This window comes from Pseudonaja textilis, chromosome 2 (genome assembly GCF_049901715.1).
Source record: "Pseudonaja textilis isolate UNSWEBS1 chromosome 2, rPseTex1.2, whole genome shotgun sequence".
Classification (NCBI taxonomy): domain Eukaryota; kingdom Metazoa; phylum Chordata; class Lepidosauria; order Squamata; family Elapidae; genus Pseudonaja; species Pseudonaja textilis.
Window position 1 is genome coordinate 175452100 of NC_141991.1, and position 20428 is coordinate 175472527.

The window sequence follows — 20428 nt, forward strand, 5'->3', positions numbered from 1 at the left end:
TAGTATAGACTCAGCTATGACATCATAGGAAGGAGTCAACCCATCCTGGGCTCTCGATGCAGCATGGAGGAGAAGAGAACCACTGCAAAACAGCACTTCCCACCCCTAATCCCTGAAGCCAATCCAGAAGGATACCATGGTCAATTGCATTGCAAGCCGCCAACAGATTCCCCATCCCAACCCCCCCCAAAATCACCCACAAGCGCAACAAATGCTTTCTTAGTACTGTAACCTGCCTGAATTCAGACTGTTATGACTGTAATTGAACCTGGAATTACTATCATAAATTGTGCCAACTATACTGCAATTGGTAACTAAATCCTTTTCTGCAAATAATGTTTTTTGCCAGAAAGTAGACATACTAGTTTCACCAAACAACAACAAAAACAAACAAACAAATCAGGGGTGGAATCATGGTCACATCAGAGATGGTATTCAGCAGGTTCTGACCAGTTCTGAAGAACCGGTAGAGGAAATTTTGAGTAGTTCAGAGAACCAGCTAATACCACCTCTGACTGGAGATTTTACAGTAGCCTGCCACGCACACCAAGCCACGCCCACAGAACCAGTAGTAAAAAAATTTGAATCCCACCCCTGGGTCACATGACAGCAGGATGCCTCAAGTGGCCATAAATGCAATCTGTTTGCCAAGCACTCAAAATGCGATCCTATGACTTTGGGGAGTGCGGTGATTGGAACTTCAAATCTCAATCATAAGTACCTTGTTTTGGGTCAAACAATTGCTAAGGGACTACCTGTACATACATGGTCTGGGAAAATTGGGGCATCCTGCAGGAAAGAAAAAGGAATTTTGAACTGAATAGTTATCAACATTCTGCGTTTCTTATTGAGATGTGGTAGGAAGGGATTTTTCTCAAATTTTTTCCCTCTGTAATCCTTGACTTGATCCTGGCAATTTTCAAAAAGAGATGAAGAATGTCAGTCACATTTCCTCTGAAGATATTATTGTAGCACCACAGTACCAACTTAAGATAACCTTTATTCTCATTGTTTTTCTGTGAACATACTAGCACTTTAAAAAATGAAATTCTAATCAACAGAAAAAAGAGTTAAGATGGATACTAACTATATGGTATAAATCTAGTTGTTCTGCTTCAGATACTATGAAGCCTCCTTCCAAAAGGTAAGAACTAAATCTTCATTTCTTGAAGATATAAGGCCAAAATAGATACTTGGCAGAAAGAGTACCAACTTTATTTCTTCTAGGGCTTGGGCAGGGCCTTGAAAGGTGTTCCTTAATGCCTTCTTCCATTCAACAAGAACTTCAAAGAACAAAAGTTTGTGAAAATGATATACCTGCAAACTTGTATAAAGAAACACAAAAGCTAATCTTGACTTTAAAATTTCCAAATCAAAAGTTTATATTGAAATTTAAACACATTCCCATATTTTAAAGCAAATAAATTAGCTGCTCCATACACAAAAACTGAAGTATTTCTTCTTCAGTATAAAATGGTGTTCAATTTTGCAATCAGTGGAGAAGAAATAATGATTGGATAGATGGCGTTTTTAGTTTCTATCACTATTGTGTATGGTGAAATACTGCATAGTAGTCTGGATTCCCAGGAAGGAGGGGGTGCGCTGTCAAGAAATTAAAGGCAGCTCTGTCCAGATTTGTGTGAGAGAAATAGAGTGAAGAGATCCCCTTGGTAATAGTTCTCAGAGTATATAGTAGAAATGGCTAGTAGAAACATAGTTTTCACTACAAAATGGAACTTTTTTTTGGCTAAGCAACTTCCAGTGAAACATCAATCAGATGTACAGTATTCCATTATTTGCAGTTTTGTTCTAGGAAGTATATATCCTAGAAATGCCAGGCATCAATCAACCTGTTTAGGAATAAAAACCTTGATAGGTAATTTTTTACTTCTAACTCTAAGACATATATGGAAGAACTGAAATATGGAGACTGCATAGGATATAGGCTTTGAAGCCCAATTTAAAGTGCTGGCTTTAATCTCCGAAACCCTGTAAAATTCGGTGCCTACATACTCACATTATTGTTTCTCCCAAACAGAAATATCTGCCCTGTATAACCATCTTAAGAAAGGCTAGTGAGAGTCTTCCCCCAACCCCGAGTTAGAAAATAAAAGGAGCCCAGGGACATGCATTCCCAATGATAGTCTCCATATACTGGAATACCTGGTATAGGGAACTTCCACTTTGCTTGTGTTTCTCTTAGCAATTAAGAACTTACTCTTCCAACAAGCTTTAGATATAGAAGGTAATTTTCCTGATCATTCATATATAGATAGTACTCAATTTACAAACTTTTGTTTAGTGACCGTTTGAAGTTACAATGGCACAGAAAAAAGTGACTCATGACTGATTTTCACAGCATCCCCACAGTCTCGCGATCAAAACTTTGACACTAGTTAATTAACTAGCTTCTATTTATGACAGTTGTGCTGTCCCAGGGTCAAGTGACCACCATTTGTAACCCTTCCCTACAGCTTCCGAAAAGCAAACTCAATGAAGGAAGCCAGATTTGCTTAATGACCACATGATTCACTGAACAACTACAGTAATTCACTTAACCACTGTGGCAAAAATGTTGCAAAATGGGGCAAAACTCACTTAACAACTGCCTTGTTCGCAATGGAAACTTTGGGGTCAATTATAAGTCATAAGTCAAGGACTACCTAGATACATATTCTTACATTGTACATGTATATATGTATTAAGAAAATGTTGTATCTAGGCAAATTTTCAAATATATACAGCCAATATGGTCTAGTGGTTAAGACATAAGGCTAGAAACCAGGAGATTGTGAATTGTAGTCCCGCCTTAGCCATAAAATCCATCTGGGTGACTTTGGGCTGGATTCATTCTCATCCCAATTCACCTCACAAGATTGTTATTGTGGGGAAAAGAAGAAGAAGAAAGGGTGTGGGATATGTTCGCCGCCTTGCGTTATTTGTAAAAATAACAAAGATTGGAGATTGTATGTATGTATGTATGTATGTATGTATGTATGTATGTATGTATGTATAAACTGATTATCAAGATTAACACTGGGATGACACATATGACAAGGAAATCAATGTTTTGTCAGATCTAATAAACACTAGATAAGAAATGTCTGGTTAAATGAGTCATCCAATATCTGCATTCCCACTTTCCTTCCTGTATTAAGTCCAAGAGAGGAAGATAAAAGAATACAATTTTCTTAGAATAGTATGAAAATTGTATAATAAACCCTAAAAAGGCAAAGTGAGTTAGGAAGGGGCAGACATAAAAGTTGTGCCATTCCTTTTATTATGATGAGTTAAAAGTTTCCAATTAAAGTTTTCTTACAACTATCAAGATATCAGAAGGCACAGAAAACATAAATCTTTTCTGTTGAAAAAATAAGAGACAGAAACAGTAATAAAAGAGCTACCAACTATCTAGACTGAATTTAACACATCTTCTGATTGTGATGCAGAAACTGAAGGGAAGGTAATTCCCATCAGCTTATAGTTCCATATAAACTACTATTTGGATCTGCTGTAAATAGGACTTTGTCAAAAAGGCTCTATTTCAAGCTACTTAAAATTTCTGTAACAAAAAGATCAAGATCTTGGAAGATGAATACTTGGTCACTTGAAGAAAAATATTATTAGGTGCAGGTGAAATGGCTAGAATTTATTTGTAGGAATTGCAACAGTGAATTGAATCTGAAATATTAAAATCAGTTTGAACCAGAATAAATTGATTTGCAACAGTGAACAAGCTGCTGGGAATAGAATGGTAATGATACTCAAAAGGAATGTTGCTAATTGTGTGCTTAGCTTTAACCAAATAGGATTGTATCTATTAAAATTAGTATGTGTAGATCTTTTTTGTCTGTAGGATCCATTCATATATTTGTGCAATATTTGTATAATGCCAGTGTATGGATAGAGCCATTACATACACAAAGAATAAAACATTAAAGAATTATGACAAATGGGGCATCTATAAAAGTTGTAACACTAGTAACAGGATTGAAAAAATTGAAGAAATAAAGAAACTGGAATTATACAAAAATCAGATGAACAAAATAACACAGGAGCCAGATTAATAGAACAACAGCTTCAAGCAACATAATTTTAGAGTCTACATAATGGCATCCCTGAATGGATAAGAACAAAATCAAATTCTGCCACTATGGCAAAAAATGCAGAACTGAAATCCAGTCAGCTAGGGGACTTTCAGTTGAATATTATGAAACAAACCAGTAATCATTGGCCAGGTTATCTATGGGACCACTTCTCCCTAGGGATATCTACCCATCTACCCAGATCATATAGGGTGGGCACACTCCTATTTCCTTTCCTTAAACATTGCTTAAATTTGATATAAGATGCATGGATATATACAGTAAGTTACAAATAAATCAATACAATCATAATTGATGTTAAATATACAGGTTAAACTTTAAAACTTCCAGAGTGCAGGTGTGCCAGAAATATTTGGAGGACATACAGGTAGTCCTCAACTTACAACCATTTCTTTAGTGACTGTTCAAAGTTACAGCAGTACTGAAAAAAGTGACTTATGACCATTTTTCATAGTTACAACTGTTGCAACAGCCTCATGATCAAATGACCAAAACTCAAGACGCTTGGCAATTGGCATATATTTATGGTCGCAGTGTCCCAGGGTCATGTGATCACCTTTTGCAACCTTCCAACAAGCAAAATCAATGGGGAAGCCAAATTTACTTAGCAACTAGCTGAGCAACTACAGTGATTCATTTAACAACTGTGGCAAGAAAGGTCATAAAATAGGCAAAACAACTATTGTGCTTAGAAATTATTGGCTCACTTGTGATTCAGGATTTCCTGTATAGCTAGAATAAAAGAGAGCAATGAAAGGTTCAATTCTGTACACTGTAGTTATGCAAATAAAGAAGCTATGAGAAGAGATACAAGATTCTGCAAAAAAAACAAACCCAGAAAAAATCTCAAAATTTCAAAAAGGAAAATATTCAAGTAGTTTTCTGAAAAATCTATCACAATAGCCAAGGAAAGACTGAAGATTAAAGTCTTGAGAAATATTCCCCATCTGTTATGATTATATATCAGTCTTTACTGTTTACTTTAGTTTAATGGGGTTTTTTAAACCAATGTATGTTACCTTGAGTTATTTCAGTTAGGTAGTCTATATACTGAGGAAACACTGTCCAACTTCCAACATCAGGCAAAAAAGAACAGTGAAAAATAGTTCAATCAGGGATATCAACAAATAAAGGAAAAAATAAAGAGATTTTAAAAAAATCACAAGTGTACAGTTAGAGCAAAAATAGTCAGGAGTAATCACAAAAAATGCTCTAATAGGGTTATATTAAATAAGATTAAAAATACATGGAAATACAATACTGAAACTTGTTACAACAAAGAATGTAGAATAACAGAAACATTTATAAAGAAGTTATATTCAGGAATCAACTCCACTAGGAAGAGACGTTTGAGTCAATAAACCAGTTATCAAATATGGAAGCATCCAGTCCCTAAACTATTAACTGAACTGTTTAAAACTGGAAGAAAAGAGTTTCTTTGTGCTAACAGTCCCATATCGTCAAATAAGCTTAGAAATATTCTCTATTCTTTTATTGCTGCTGTTTGAACCGATACTGTTGCTTAATGATATTTATTCTTGTGTTATAAACTGCCATGAATGCCTTCACTAGGAACATGTGGGTATAAACCTGATATATGGATATATATGATATATATGGACAATGGCAGTGGGACCTAGAGAAAAAGAAGGCAGGGAGGCAAGAGAATAAGCAAATTATTGAACCACTGCATTAATTTAACATGCACACAATGTGTAACTTTAAAATCTTACAAATAAAGCCATATATGGGGAGAGAAAATGCCAGATGAACAGGCAAGTTTAGGAAAAGGGACACAAGGTCAGATCAATGGATCATGGAGATAACAGAATTTTTTTTTTAAGTTTATCTTTTTTCAATGTCTGTAACAAAACTTTTGCTTATCTGAAAGTGAAGTATATTAAGGAATATAGGTGTGCAAAAACACCTGATTATTCTTCTGATGAACCTTTACAATACTTGTCCCTTACACTACTTCAAGATCAAAGAAATACAATAGCTCAGAATTGGAAAGAGTACTTCAGAATATTTTTCCCCATATCTGTTTAAACTTAGAGGGGAAATATAACAATAGTAGTACTAGAAAAGGGCACATCTAAAATTAAAATGATAGTAAAACACTGGGAGATATGCAGCTGTTCTTTTATTAACCGAAAATTAAGAAAACTTGTAAAATATAAATCATTTAAATTAAATAAAAAGGAAACTAAAAAATCTTGGTTCATGTTCAGTATTAAAAAGGGACATCTTATTCAACCAGTATGCTTAGTGAGCATATACAGTTGATGACAAATAAGTGAAGGTACGGCACACCTAGGAAGGTGGCAATTATAAACACAGACAAGATCATTGAAGAATGAGGATATTTAAATTATAACAAACATCAGAATAGTTAAACCAATAGATTTTTCACTGTAACATATAGTTGTGAAATATTGGAGAACAAGAAATATCAGGAAATAAAGACATCTGCAAATGATAATGATGGATTTGAAAGTGATTTATAAGAGTAACTTGGATTGCAAGGAGAACCATTCTATATTTCTGGGTGAAATATTGTAATGTATGACTGCTATCTTGAAATTATGATCAACAAACAGAAACTCACATATCTGACCACGGAATACAAGCAAATGATGGACTAAAAGAAACACAAATGAATGGCAAGGTTGTGGGAAGCAGAAGATAGGAAAAACATTAATTAGAATAAATTTATCTGCATAGTCACCAAGAGCCTTTAAGTAACTATTAAATACCTGTTATAAAGTATTAGCATCCAAGTTACATATTAAGTGGGAGCAATTATTTTCCTGAAGTTGTACTTCAAAACTGTTTTGTCATTCTCTACTTTATAGCATAGTAAAGAAAAATGCGAGAAATAAATTACATTAGAAATACATAGAAATGCATTTACAAATCTCCATTTTATCAACAGTAACTGCCCTACACTTCTCTCGAATATTGCTACATAAATAAAATGTTAAACAGAACACTATAAGGGAACACTGTTTCCCCAAGCTAGCTATCTTCTTTTCAAAGAAAGTACCTCTGGCTGTTTTGTTTCATATAATGGAAAAGATATATCTCTCCTATTGTGAGAGAGCTGTTCAGACTACTGAATAGAAATAGAGCCTGAATGCTAAAAATTAAACAAGATTCATTCATTCACTCTCAAGCTGCTCCAGTGTAACATCTACTTTTATTTTAAACAGGCTACAGGAATACTGAAAGAAAATCTCTTTCTTACAATCATCCATACCTACATTAATAATCAATTAAATCAGTTTGGGAACCAAGGATAATCTATTGAGGAAGGTGTGTGCTGTTGGTCTCTGGTTTCCAAATGCACTAAGCCTTGCTAGTTAGTATGCATGCAAAGATGGGAAGTATGTAATGGATGTAGGAGTGTAGCCACTTTGACTGAGGGTGTGTGAATAAATGCCCTAAAACTAAATTCCCTTTGTAGTTATCTTGCCTTACCACAGATTTGTTTTAATTATGTCCCTTCAACTAAGCCAGTACAAGGTAAATATATTTCATCATAATACTTTCCAGCAGAGAAGAATTTACATTTATTTTCAATTAGATATGCTGTATATGTGATATGATGGTCAAACTGGGCTTAAAGTCTAGAACTAAGCTACTTGTAATTCTATGCTATCTAAAAAGAAATCAATCCATTCCATGCATTACTTTCCTTTTGTAAAATCAAAAGAGTTCAAACGGCTGCAAGTGATGAAATACAGATAAATAATGCAAGTGTGTAAATCTCTTTTAACTCAAAATACTATTTCCTAATAGACTCGTTATATAAAGTTGTAAAAATGTATTCAAAACATGTTTTTAAAATCAACATATTAATTTTAATGGAATATATACTTATTTCAGCCAATTGCCTCTGCAAAAACAATACTTATTCTTTATACAGTAGATAAACCGCTAGAAGTTACTATGCTACATAGTATACTAAAGCTATTTGTGCTATATACTAGTTACATTTTTTGCTCTGCTCCTTAGGTATTACAATATGTATTGTCTCCTGAAACACTGTATATAAATTTCTTCTTTGCAGACTTAAAACAAATATAGTCAAAATCATTGCACCATTATTTAGCTAATAAATCCTATAATCTCCATGTTATAGAATCCTGACTGAAATTCAGGCAAATACAGATTTAATGTTCTTAATTTTCTGCATTGCAGAATGGTTCCTCCTATCATGTTAACACTACCTGCTTCCTTGTGCTAAATTGCTATATAGACAAAGACATAGGATTCAGTGGAAACTTCAAACGTTACATTGTGCTTGAAGGAAGACAAACAATACAGTGGATAATTTAATTATCCACATCAATATTCAAATTGCTAAGCATATATCAGTTAATAAAAAATCATCTTCTAAATATGATTGATGTTAGATCTTTTTTTTAGTTAATCCTCTTTTCTTTCATAGAAATCTTCAGTATTTAAGAGATTAACTAGCTTTTTACACTACAAAAATGTGGTATGTAGTTGGAGAAATTAGATGTAAATATAGCAGTCAAGTTATAAATGCTAATTAACTTGCTTAAAGGAGAAGAGCCAAGAATGTCTTCAGAAGACTGATTTCAAATTCATTGATTTTAAAAGTTAAAATATTATCAGCGTTTGAAACACTTAAAAGTCACACAGCCATACAAAAATCAGTTCAAAGGCCCCAAATGTCAGTGCGATCAAGAAATCATTGCATTAATTTCCAAACATTTTGCATAAGCCTAAAGGTGATTCATTATAATCAATACCTGGCAAGAAATTAGGATTATATTTATATGAGCTTAAACTGTTTCACAATACGTTTTCAATGTCTTCATCTTCTTTTACACATTCCAAATATCTCAACTGCCAATTATTAACACCTTCCAAGAAATCTGTTGCTAATTTCTATGCATTTATTTCTTAGTTTAAGAATATTTACAGAAGTTTTTACTCATCTGCCCATTGCAACACAGCTAATGGAAATCTGACAAACTGCCACGATGCGATTATATCATATCCCTTAAATTAATCATGCATTAATATAACCGCTTGCATAATAAAACCAGTCTCCCTTTAAGTGATACCTTCAAATCAACTCAAAAGTTAAATCCATTCCGGCTTAACTCTCACTATAATAATAATAAAAAAAAAAACCACAGCCCCATGATAGTTTAACAAGGAACTTGCAATTCCAGAATTGAAACACTAAAACTGGAAGATACAAACATGGGTCCGCTAAAAGTAGTATGTGGGAGAGGGGTTTGTGAGGCTTGATCAAATATGGCATCTATTGGGGGGGGAGGGGGGGAGAGAAAAAAAACAGATAACAGAAAGGTAACCGCAGCAAATACAATGCCACCGCTTCGTTACATTATAGCAAAGCCAGCGGCAGTTCTACAAGCTGAATCCTTGGCGATATGTATTAAGAGTAGACTTAACAGGAATGCTTTCTCATGGATCCGCCGGCTTAAGGCAGGTAGACAAAAAGGCAGCCCGTAAGTAGCAGATTTAAAAGCATACCTCCGCCTCCCCTCCCCCTTTACAAGACAAGAAATGCAGGGATTCGTATTGTTTTTATCAACAGGAGCAAATCGGTATGCCTTGGCCCTTTTCTCGGTTGCTCTCCCAAAGCAAAGGTCGGACTAGTCTCCCCCCCCCCCCACGCCCGCCCGCCCACCCCACCCCACCCCACTACCACCACCAAAGGACAAGAGGGAGCTCCAAAGCGCTTTTAGAGCCCACCGACCGGATTGCAACTGTCAGCTGGTGATGACGAGAATCGCCGGAGAGCACCCCAATGGGGGGGGTGGGGGGGCGGGGGGGGAATGGGGGGGGAGCTGGGAGAGAAAGCTGTGAAGGCGGTACATGGCGAGGGAGGCAGTGCGGCAAGGACGAGCGGGGGTGGTTTCCCTTCCCCCCCCCCCACATACACACACACACCAGGGCTGTAGCCTGAACAAGGCAGGTGCGCCGCCTCTCAGTTTGGCAGGTTTGCGTGTGCGGGGGAGGGGGATTCGGGGGTGGGGGGAAGTTGGCGGGTTGGCAAAGCGCGGAGGCGCCGGCTGGAAGAGGAACAGCGCAACGGAAGGGAGGGGGAGGGGGGCGTGTGTGTGGGGAGGGGGGGTGGAGAGAACGACCCCGGCTCCACAGTTTCCCCGCGCGCGTGGCGATTCGGGGAGAGGGGAGGGGAGGGGGTCGAGGGGGCAGCCGCCGAGAGGGCCTCACTTACGTGTAGATGATGGACATGAAGTGCATGAGCCACAGGACCACGAAGAGGATGAGCCCGAAGACGGCGAGTCCTTCCAGGGCCAGATTCAACATCGCCATCTCCTCCCGGCTAACAGGGCACAGAGGGGGGGGGGGCGGGGGAGGGGGGGAAGAGAGCGAGAGAAGAGCGGGCGCTTGGACTCACTCGCCGAAGCGGCGGCTACGGAGGCTAGATAAGCGAGGCTCCGCCCCCCTCGTTGGCTGCCCTCACGTTCCCCCTCAGACGCGACCTCCTTCGCTTCCTTTCCTTGCCCCCCTTCTCGTCCCGCCCTCCTCCCTTCTCTCGCTTTCTCGGCTGCCCTTCCAGCCGGCAGGCGGTGGCTCCTCCTGACAGGCTGCCTCGTGGTCTACCGGCCCCCACCGCGGCGTTCGCCTCCTTCGCCGCTGCTCGTTCACGTTGTCTGCATCTCTCTCTCACACACTCACATTCATACATTAAACCAAACGGCCTGGGCTCGCGCGGAGGAGCTGCTCAGGCCCCGCCCTGTGAATGTCATCTGCTAAAGCCACGCCCCCCCCAGTCCCCTCTCCCACCCTCGCTCGCTGGCTGGCGCTCGATCTCCCTCAGGCTTTGACGCCGCGCTGCTTCTCCGGGAAGCGTGGTCCCATTAAATCCGCCTCGAGGGTGTGCTAGGGGGCGGGGGGAAATGGGATTCTTTTTTTAAAAAAAGTAAAAATCAAAAACAGAAGGTGAATCAGGATGTGGCGGGAAGGCAGGAAGAGGCGGTGTCGTCATTTATTATAAAAAGGGGTGGAGAAGTTGCATTGTGAGGCGGGGGATCAGAGCGAAGAAAAGGGGAACGGTGGCAGCGCGCAAGGGGAAGAAAGCAGCCTTTATACATCTCGGGAGTCATTCGCCACAGAACAGCCGCGTCGGCTAGCCTCCATTCCCCCCTCCCCCGTCCGCCAGAAACATAAAAACACCCTCCCGGTGACAACGTTTTTGTCCCTGGCAACCCAAACTCTGCAATGCCCCGTAACATCCTCCGAGAAGCCAAGCGGCGGCGCGCCTCCACCAGAACGAATCCCTAAACCCAAAATGCGCGACCAAATGGCCTTGCCAGAAATATCACAACTTGAACCCACCACCGTCACCAAAGAGTCCCGCAGCCTTATGGACGAACGGAATCCCGCTGGGTTCTTCTTCTATAATGCAGATTGCTAGGCAAAAGTCCAAACTTAACAATTGTTTATTCCTGCAAAAGATTTCACCTTGCTTTCCAAAGCTGAATGATGTACATTGTGCAGATTCTTTATTCCTCATCATGTCCTCTTGGATAATTCTTATCGGTTGTAGGAAAGTTTGTTGCTTTCGTTCAGCAACGGGAGAAATTGCATGGGTGTCCAGAGTGGAAAAAAATCCTGGAAACCTTGAGATGGTTTACTCTGTGAGATGTGGGTATGTGTGTGTAACATTTGAATATGAGAACATTAGTAACTTTAAGAAGGAAAAACTTAAAAATGTCTACATACAATCTTTTTGGGGAAAGTAATACTTTCAAAAAAATCTATCAATCTAATCAAAAACTGAAAATCATCTGATCATCTAAAATGCTCTTGTGTACATTTTTCATCCATTGTTTCTTTCTCCGGGTTAGTTGAAAAGGCTATTGATTTAAAAAAAAACAGATTAATCTCCAATGTGATTAATTAGTCCTGGTCAAAACAGACAATAAATCTGCCATATAATAGAGTAGTATATTATTGTTCACTTAATCCTTGTTTGGTGAAATAAATTCAAGGAAATGTTATAGCACAACATGTTCTAGAGGTAACATGTTGAAATCCCTCCCACACTGTTTAAACATTTTCAAAAGAACACATTTGCTTTAATAAAGAGATTTGCTTCTTAATTATAAAAATGGACATAGTTCTTCAAACTTTATACTTGATTGGTATATTCGACATAGTTTGTTTTTTCATTCTTTTAAAACTTACATAGTAATCTTTGTTTAAACATTTGAAATTTTCAATGAAAATACATTACCATGGTGTGTTTATGTGAACTAGTGTATTTTCATTGAAAATCAACATTAATTACATTAACATTTTCTAAACTTTTTATACAAAATTTAGTACTAAATTGTACTAAACCATTTTAATAGATTAGATTATTTTAAACACTAAAATTATACACCTTTCCAGCTCTCTTTTTGTATAGTTCAATTTCACACACACACACACTCATCTTCTGAAGAACAGCCTCAAAATTACATATATTTTTCCATTTATATAGATACCAAAAGTGGGTGAATGGGGAGAGGAAAAGATAAGGAGTAATCGGTATACCATCTAGTTTTACAGGGCAGTTGCCTTTTATTTGTACAAACAACACAGTTTACAAAGATTTTTTTTTAACACGACCAATGCACAGATATAGAGACAAATATGGCAAGTTACTGGCAGTTAGTATGATTAATCTCTTGCACAGCATGACACTTAATAATTGACCAACAATGAAGAGCTTCAAATTATATTATTCTGATGCAGTATCACACTGTAAAGAAAATCATCATGTATAAGTTGGGCTTTCTTGCTGATGCTGTTGAAAAAAAAAGTGAACAGTTTTGGTTTGTTGATATTCTCTTGCTAATACTACCTCAAAACTGTGTACTTTTACTTTATATCACTATAATTCTTCAAGTACTTTCCTTCATTTTTCTACAAGTCCTGACTGAGAAAATGATGCCTAATTACAGCCTTTGCAAATTACATATACAAACTCCTATCTGCATTTTCATGTTGTACCTCTTCGATCTTTTTAAGTATTTCAATTCTATGTTTCCCTTTTGGTTGTGGATCACGAAAACTACTGACTTGCAAAATACATTTATTTTTACAACTCAAAGATCATAAAATATAAGTTCACAACCTAAGCTAGATGATCAATAAATAAACCCACTAGAGTGGGGAAGCAAGGAATGTTGTAGGTCCCATCTCCTAGGGAGATATACCTGGTGGGACTCAGAAGAACGGCCTTCTCCATGGTGGCTCCCTCTCTCTGGAACATCATTCCCCCACAGATTAGAATGGCCCCCCACTCTCTTCTGGAAGGCACTGAAAACCTGTTTCTGCCAGAGGGCCTGGGAAACCCAGAGCTGGATGGGGTCCATTAAATGGCTAGTCTGATGTGTTGTCACAGGGGTGGGGGGCCTATTATGTTATTAATTTATTATTTGATTATTTTCTTCTATTAATTTGATTTTTTATGTATGATGTTTTTATATTCCTGTAAGCTGCCTTGAGTTGCCATGTGTGAATAGACACAATATAATATTTTTCAAACATTTGGGTTTCCACATTCAATTATTTTGGTTTCTGCTTTCAATATTCTATCTGCTGGGATAACCAAGTAAAAGGTACTAACTATAAGGGCCCAAGAGCATCTCTAGCAATTTCAAAATTTGCATACTTGGCCTAGAAACAATTTTGTCCCAGCTGCTATTGATGTCCAAATTTGGGGATGTGGCAGTATGGTAAGAAGCTATCAGTCTTCAACCCTATATAAATTAAGTTTCTAAAAACAGTAGCACACGTATTTCACTTGACCTTTAATGATGTAACACAATTAGAATTGGGTTGCATCTATTGTAGGGTCTGTGCAAGACTTGCCATTTAAGCCTTAGGCAAAGCAAATCCTTGGTTCATCTTACTCTGAATAATACCCACCCTATAAAAGCAAACAACCAAGGCTTGATTTATTGTGGTCTATTAATACCAGCTTTACTTATTTTAGGCTTGGATCAAACTTTAGCCGAAATCAAATAAAGTCTTAGATACTCACTCATATAGAACCAACATTTCTTATCCTTATTTTACTGTACAATAGTAGAATTGCCCTTTCTTCTTGGACTCTTGCTAACTGCTTTTTTAAAGATCATGCATGCTCTGCATAAGACACATTTTTGCCTGGCCTAAATTGATGCACTATCTATCAGGGCAACAATTGGAAGATATTTCAGCCATGGAGGAGGAGTACTTCTTGTGGAAGATTCTTCCAGGCTTTTTAAGGCTGCTCATTCACCTTTAGGCCTCACTTGGCACTCTGTTCTCACCTGTAGCTCCAAGTAGTTGTAACATATCCAGTGGTCATACCCTGGTAAACTATCTTGGCAGACAGACCAAACCAGGTGAGGGTAGCTGAGAGGTCTTCGACCTCAGTGAGATAAGGATTTGTCTATCCCAGCATGTGAAATCCCCCCCCCGCCATTCAGAAATCATATTTGTATATGATCAAATATGGAGATTGAATCTATATCCCGTGTTCTATTAAAATGTCATGACCCTGGGGCACAGCAATGGTTATAAATATGAACCAGTTGTCAAGCGTCCAAATGTAAATCACATGACCATAGGGATGTTGCAATGGTCATAAGTGTGAAAAATGGTCACAAGTCACTTTTTTCAATGCCGCTGTAACGCAGAATGATCACTAAACGAATTGTTGTAAGTTGAGGATTACCTGTAAAAACAGAAACTTAATAAGATCAAAACTAATCAGTTACCAAATGAATTATCTCTTTATCAATGGTTAAATAACATTTTCAATGACTTTAAAGAGATAGCCCCAAAATGGCCCTTACCGTTGGTGTTTCAAAGGGCCCTGAAGATGTGACTCTTACCAGACAGTTGGCAAGGATGACTAATGCTGTTCCTTTTCCTTGTTGCCCTCTGGGTTTATTTTCTTTGCCAACCTTGTTCTTTTGTCTTGTGCTGCTTTTGTGTTTTTTTTAATGTTTCTAATTGTAAATCGCTCAGAGTCACCCAGGTGAAATATAATTATTACGGTTGGTTTTATTATTGTTGTAACAGATAGTATCTTTAGTAAAAATTTATTTCCAGAAGTTGTGTTAATAGGAAAAGATGAAACAATCTATTTCATTTTTATTCTATCCATTGTTGCAAAGATTACTTTGCAAGTAAACTTCCGATGTCATTTCTATACATTACCTAAATAATATACTGTTCTTATTTAGTGACTGACTTCAGGGAGTCCTCAACTTACAACCACAATTGAACCCCAAATTTCTGTTGTTAAGTGAGACATTTGTTAAATGAGTTTTGCCCCATGTTACGAGTTTTATTGCCACAGTTGTTACGATAATCACTCCAGTTGATAAGTTTGTAACACAGTTGTTAAGTGAATTTGGCTTCCCCATTGACTGCTTGTCAGAAGTTTGCTAAAAGTGATCACATGACCTTGGGACACAGCAATGTCATAAGTATGGACCAGTTGAATTTTGATCACATGAACATGGGGATCTTCAAAGATCGTAACTGTGAAAAATGGTCATAAGTCACTTTTTTCAGTGCTGTTGTAACTTTGAATGCTCACTAAATGAACTGTTGTAAGTTGAGGACTACCTGTAGTTTAGCAATCATTCAGAATTAGAACTGAACAGGTAACTTTGCAACCAATCCTCGCATTACATATTCACAGGTCTGAAAAGGAAAGGAAAGCTGAGGTAAGATGATTAGCACAGTTGTGGTTTCACTGAGTGACCATTTTATTTAATGACCAAGTTGCAAGTCCCAATGATGATGAAGATGATTATTATTATTATTATTATACACAAAAATGACAGTATACACAGCAAACAAGATAACTATGCTGGGTTTTGTATCACAAATCACTAGTCAAACACTTCCCAAGTGTTTAGGACTATGTGATGTATCGGCGGATTATGCGAGGAGATCCCAGTAAGGTGGCCTTCTGCAGCTGACCAATGGTGATTTTGTCAGCACCAATTGTTTTTAAGTGCCTGCCTAGGTCTTTAGCCACAGGACCCAGTGTGCCGAGTATCACTGGAACCACCTGCACTGGTTTATGCCAGAGTCTCTGCAGTTCGATTCTCAAGTCCTGATATCTGGTGACTTTTTCAAGTTGTTTCTCGTCGATTCTGCTGTCACCAGGTATGGCAATGTCGATGATCCACACTTTTTTCTTCTCCACAATCGTGATATCCAGGGTATTGTGTTCCAAAACTTTGTCAGTCTATTCAGAAGTCCCACAGTAGTTTTGCATGCTCATTTTCGACCACTTTTTCAGGCCACCAGTTCTTTGCTACAAGCAAATGGTAGTTGTGACGCAAGTTCCAATGGACCATCTGAGTGACTGTGTTGTGACGTTGTTTGTAGTCAGTCTGAGCGATTGTCTTGCATCAGCCCAGTATGTGATCGATAGTTTCGTCCGCTTCTTTGCAGAGTCTACATTTGGGATCATCAGCAGATTTTTCTGTTCTGGCTCTGATTGCATTCATTTTGATGGCTTGTTCTTGGGCTGCAATTATTATTATTATTATTATTATTGTTATTATTAATATTATTATTATTATAAATGTATATGCTAGCTGGATATTTCTCCATTCTAAATTCTAATGCAATATGACACCAACGGTATAGAATGAGGAAGGCAGAATAATGTATCACAATAAAATGAAATAAAGCTGGAACATGTAGCATTATTACTCATAATCATTAAACATCAGGGCAGAGTGCAAAAGCAATGCTGTTCTTGCCTCATAGGCTATACAACAACGGTTCATACTCCACAACTAGTCACAAAAGAGAAGATAACCAAGATTTGACTCTACACTATACAGCATTTTATTAGTACTTTTGGAAGAAATCTTACCTGAGTCATATAAACAAATATCTACATTCATAGGGTCACCAGTATTGAAATGAAGGAGACCATTTTTTAAGACAAGGCAAGGCAATATAAAGCCAATATAAAGCCATTGTAGCGGTAGATGGGATTGAGAAATTTCACAGTCTAGGCAAGAAAAAAAAGCTATACACAGTACAGGTAGTCCAAGTTACAACCACAATTGAGCCCAAAATGTATGTTGCTAAGTGAAAAATTCATTAAGTGAGTTTGCCCCATTTTACAACTTTTCTTGCCACAGTCAATTGCTTACAAGATAATAGGTATTAAATAAAAACATAGTTATGAATACATGGATGCATATAATAAAAATAAAAAAATAAAAGAAACAATAAAAGAAACAATAGGACAGGGATGGTAGGCACGTTGGTGCGCTTATGCACGCCCCCTACAGACCTCTTAGGAAAGGGGTGAGATCAATAGTCGAGAGTCTAAGGTTAAAGTTTTTGGGGTTTGGGGAAGAAACCACAGAGTCAGGTAGGGTAAAATGTCTTCAAAAAAAAAAAACCAGAAAGTCCAATTGCCTCTTGAAAAAGCACCTTTGGGACTTCTATAACAGTACCAATGAGTGCTGGTTGGGTCTAGAACAAACGGAGATTTTGAAACATAAAAGCCTTCTTTCCAAATTTGGCAAGTTGCTACAGAAATCTGTAAAAAAACAGATTTGAACATTGGCACTTGTAACCTCAAGTTTGCTTTCTTTGCTCATGTTGCTATATCTTGGCCTATACTCGGCCTATACTCGGCCTATACTTGGCCTATACTAATTGTTTATTTTCCCTTAATGTACAAACTTATCTCAAAGTCTTCCTGTATTAAAAGGATACAGCTCTAATTAGCTTGGGTGTTCCTTGTTTACTGAAATAAGCTACTTTTCCTATCTTGGTTCTGGATCTATAGCAGAGGACAAAGTCCCTTCTTATATTTGTGTCGATGGATGTGTATAAAAGGGCACAAAGGATACCTAGTAAATGCTGGGGAGAAAATAGAATGAAACAAAATACAAGAGCTGGATTTCCCTCCCTCTTATTTTATTGAGAGCCAGTTTGGCATGGCAGTTAATCCATCAGGCTAGTATTGAGAGTTCTAGTCCCACCTTGGCACAAAGTCAGGCATATGATCTTGGGCCCATCACTTTCTCACCGCCCAAGGGAGAAACCAATGGCAAACTAATTCTGAAAAATCTGATCAAGAAAACTGTCTAGTCCCAGAATTTAATTCAACTTGAATTATAATTTCTGAATTGTAATTCCATATAAAGGCTTGTACTACATGCACACGCACAATTTTCTTAATGTAAATCTTAATCATTGAACTTTCAGTGGTCTGCCAAATAAGGATTGATCTTTTGGAAATTGCTCTGATCATTGTGTCTTATTTTATGTTTTCTATTGTGCTGATTATCACTATTGATATCTATATTACTTGGAATATAACAATGACTTACAGGTTTTATAATGGTATAAGATATTCAGTTGTATGAAAAATTATCTAGGAAATATTTCCTTAACAAATTTTGACCTATGTAATTCTATGTTGTTTGTAAATTTCCTGTTTATTGACTTTGTTTTCTTCTCTCTCTTTTTTGCCTCCTTATTTCCCTTTTGTTTTCTGGTCTTTTTCCTTTCTCAAAAGATTTTGAGAAAAAAGGAAGGAGAGAGAGAGAAAGAATTTTCATATCTGATCTCAGACTACTTAAATATATACAGAGCAAAGTGACATAATCATAATTATAATCACACAGATGGCCAACGTAAATTTACCTCATTGCTTCCTGTTTTATGTATTAATGTAATTATTATGGTATAATGTTATTATATAATAGCATAATATAAAAATAATATATATGTATGTTCTTATATGTGTGTTATGATTTAATGCTATAAAATATAATATAATATTTTTAAATCATTTAAAAAATCTTTTTTGCCATCTTATTTTTATTTTTTAAACCTTTCAAACTTTTCATTATTTATTTAGTTATGTTTTCATTGAGGAGCTCAAGGCAGAATTTTTATCTTTTCTAGGTTTTCCCTGCAGCCATAATATTGTCAAGCAGACTGAACTGAGAAAGAGTGGTGGGTTCCAAGTGAAATGCTGTGGATGAAAGTAGACTTGATACTGAATCTCTTCTCTCCCAGATCAACATCTTAGGAACTATTGCATACTATAATTTTTATGCATAATTGTCTTTCATGAAAATAAAATCCAGCCAGAATAAATTTTTATGGGAAATTAAAAACTCAAGTAGAAAATGGAAATGAAGACATAAACGATTTCCATTACATACAAACAGCGGTCTACTTAGGAACTGGTTACATTCCAAGAGGCTGTAAATCCATTTTGTTTGCAAGTCCAAACAAGCATACGTATGTGGTGTGTAAACTAACTTCCTCTTAACTTCTAGGACTTTCTCAGTTGGACTTCTGGACAGGCTTGTTCGTGCTGGCAAAATTTTGTAACTCAAAAATTCATAAGTAATGTCTGTATATTGAATTCACTGACTTTTTACTGCACATTTCTGCTAAAAACATCTCTTAATGTGTTTTAGCCTAACAAAGAAAATATAAAAGAGAATTATAACTAAATACAAATCAGTTAAAGCATAATAAAAATCGAGACAATTAAAAGACCCAAGCACTATCAAACAAAAACTTAATACACTACAGACGCCAAAGCTTATCTGCCTGCCATTCAGTAGAGTGATTCAGAATGGACTTTATTCAACCAAATTTCTGTTTTTGATTTTCTATATTTCTTCTGACAGATATTTTTTCCATGTAAATTAATAGCAAGAATTAGTTTGGCTTGGTATTGTTTGGCTACTATCTGTGCATCAGCAAAACACCTCTCTGTAACTGCCTCAACTTGTCAGACAGTCCCTACTTCTTCCTTGTATTTCATTCCTGAAAAATTATAATTTTGAAAATCATCAACTTATTGGGAAAATAGGGATATGGTTTTCTGAAAACATTACAGTTCCCTAATTTTTGTACTGCATACATAGTGGGAAACTTTGTGCTAAGAACAAAAACTATTGTGGAGAGAATAAATACAGCATCAGAGAATTGCCTTCATCAGTGTGTACAGTACCAGAATAGACAGCACTCTGGAGCAGTGTTCTTTAAGAAGAAAGGAGAATGGCCAGAAATACCTAAACAAAAACCTTAAACTGAAACAGTAGAAGAAAGGGATTGCTCAGGTGTGAATGACCTAATTCATCACTCACAAACGAATACCTGAATAAGCTTACATCTGGAAATTTAAGTGAATTTGAAAGACTGAATTGCAAAGAAAAGACACCAAACCAGCATTTAAATTTATGTGGAAGAAATTACCTGATTAACAGAACAAAGTAACAGACTTGGAAGTG

At 37.1% G+C, this 20428-nt stretch overlaps 1 protein-coding gene and 1 long non-coding RNA gene across 2 annotated transcripts in view; one reads left to right on the forward strand and one right to left on the reverse strand.

Moving 5' to 3' along the window:
* Positions 1–10882, reverse strand: part of UGCG (UDP-glucose ceramide glucosyltransferase) — a 42694-nt gene extending 31812 nt beyond the window's left edge. Inside the window, exon 1 of the mRNA XM_026713407.2 lies at positions 10351–10882. Coding sequence (XP_026569192.1) covers positions 10351–10448 — 98 coding nt within the window. The 5' untranslated portion in view covers positions 10449–10882. The remainder of the gene's footprint in view (positions 1–10350) is intronic.
* LOC148127260 (uncharacterized) lies at positions 9482–20123 on the forward strand. The gene is made up of 2 exons (XR_015742143.1): positions 9482–9616; positions 19083–20123. It is a non-coding gene; the product is annotated as an uncharacterized LOC148127260 (long non-coding RNA).
* The last annotated feature ends 305 nt before the right edge of the window (positions 20124–20428 follow it).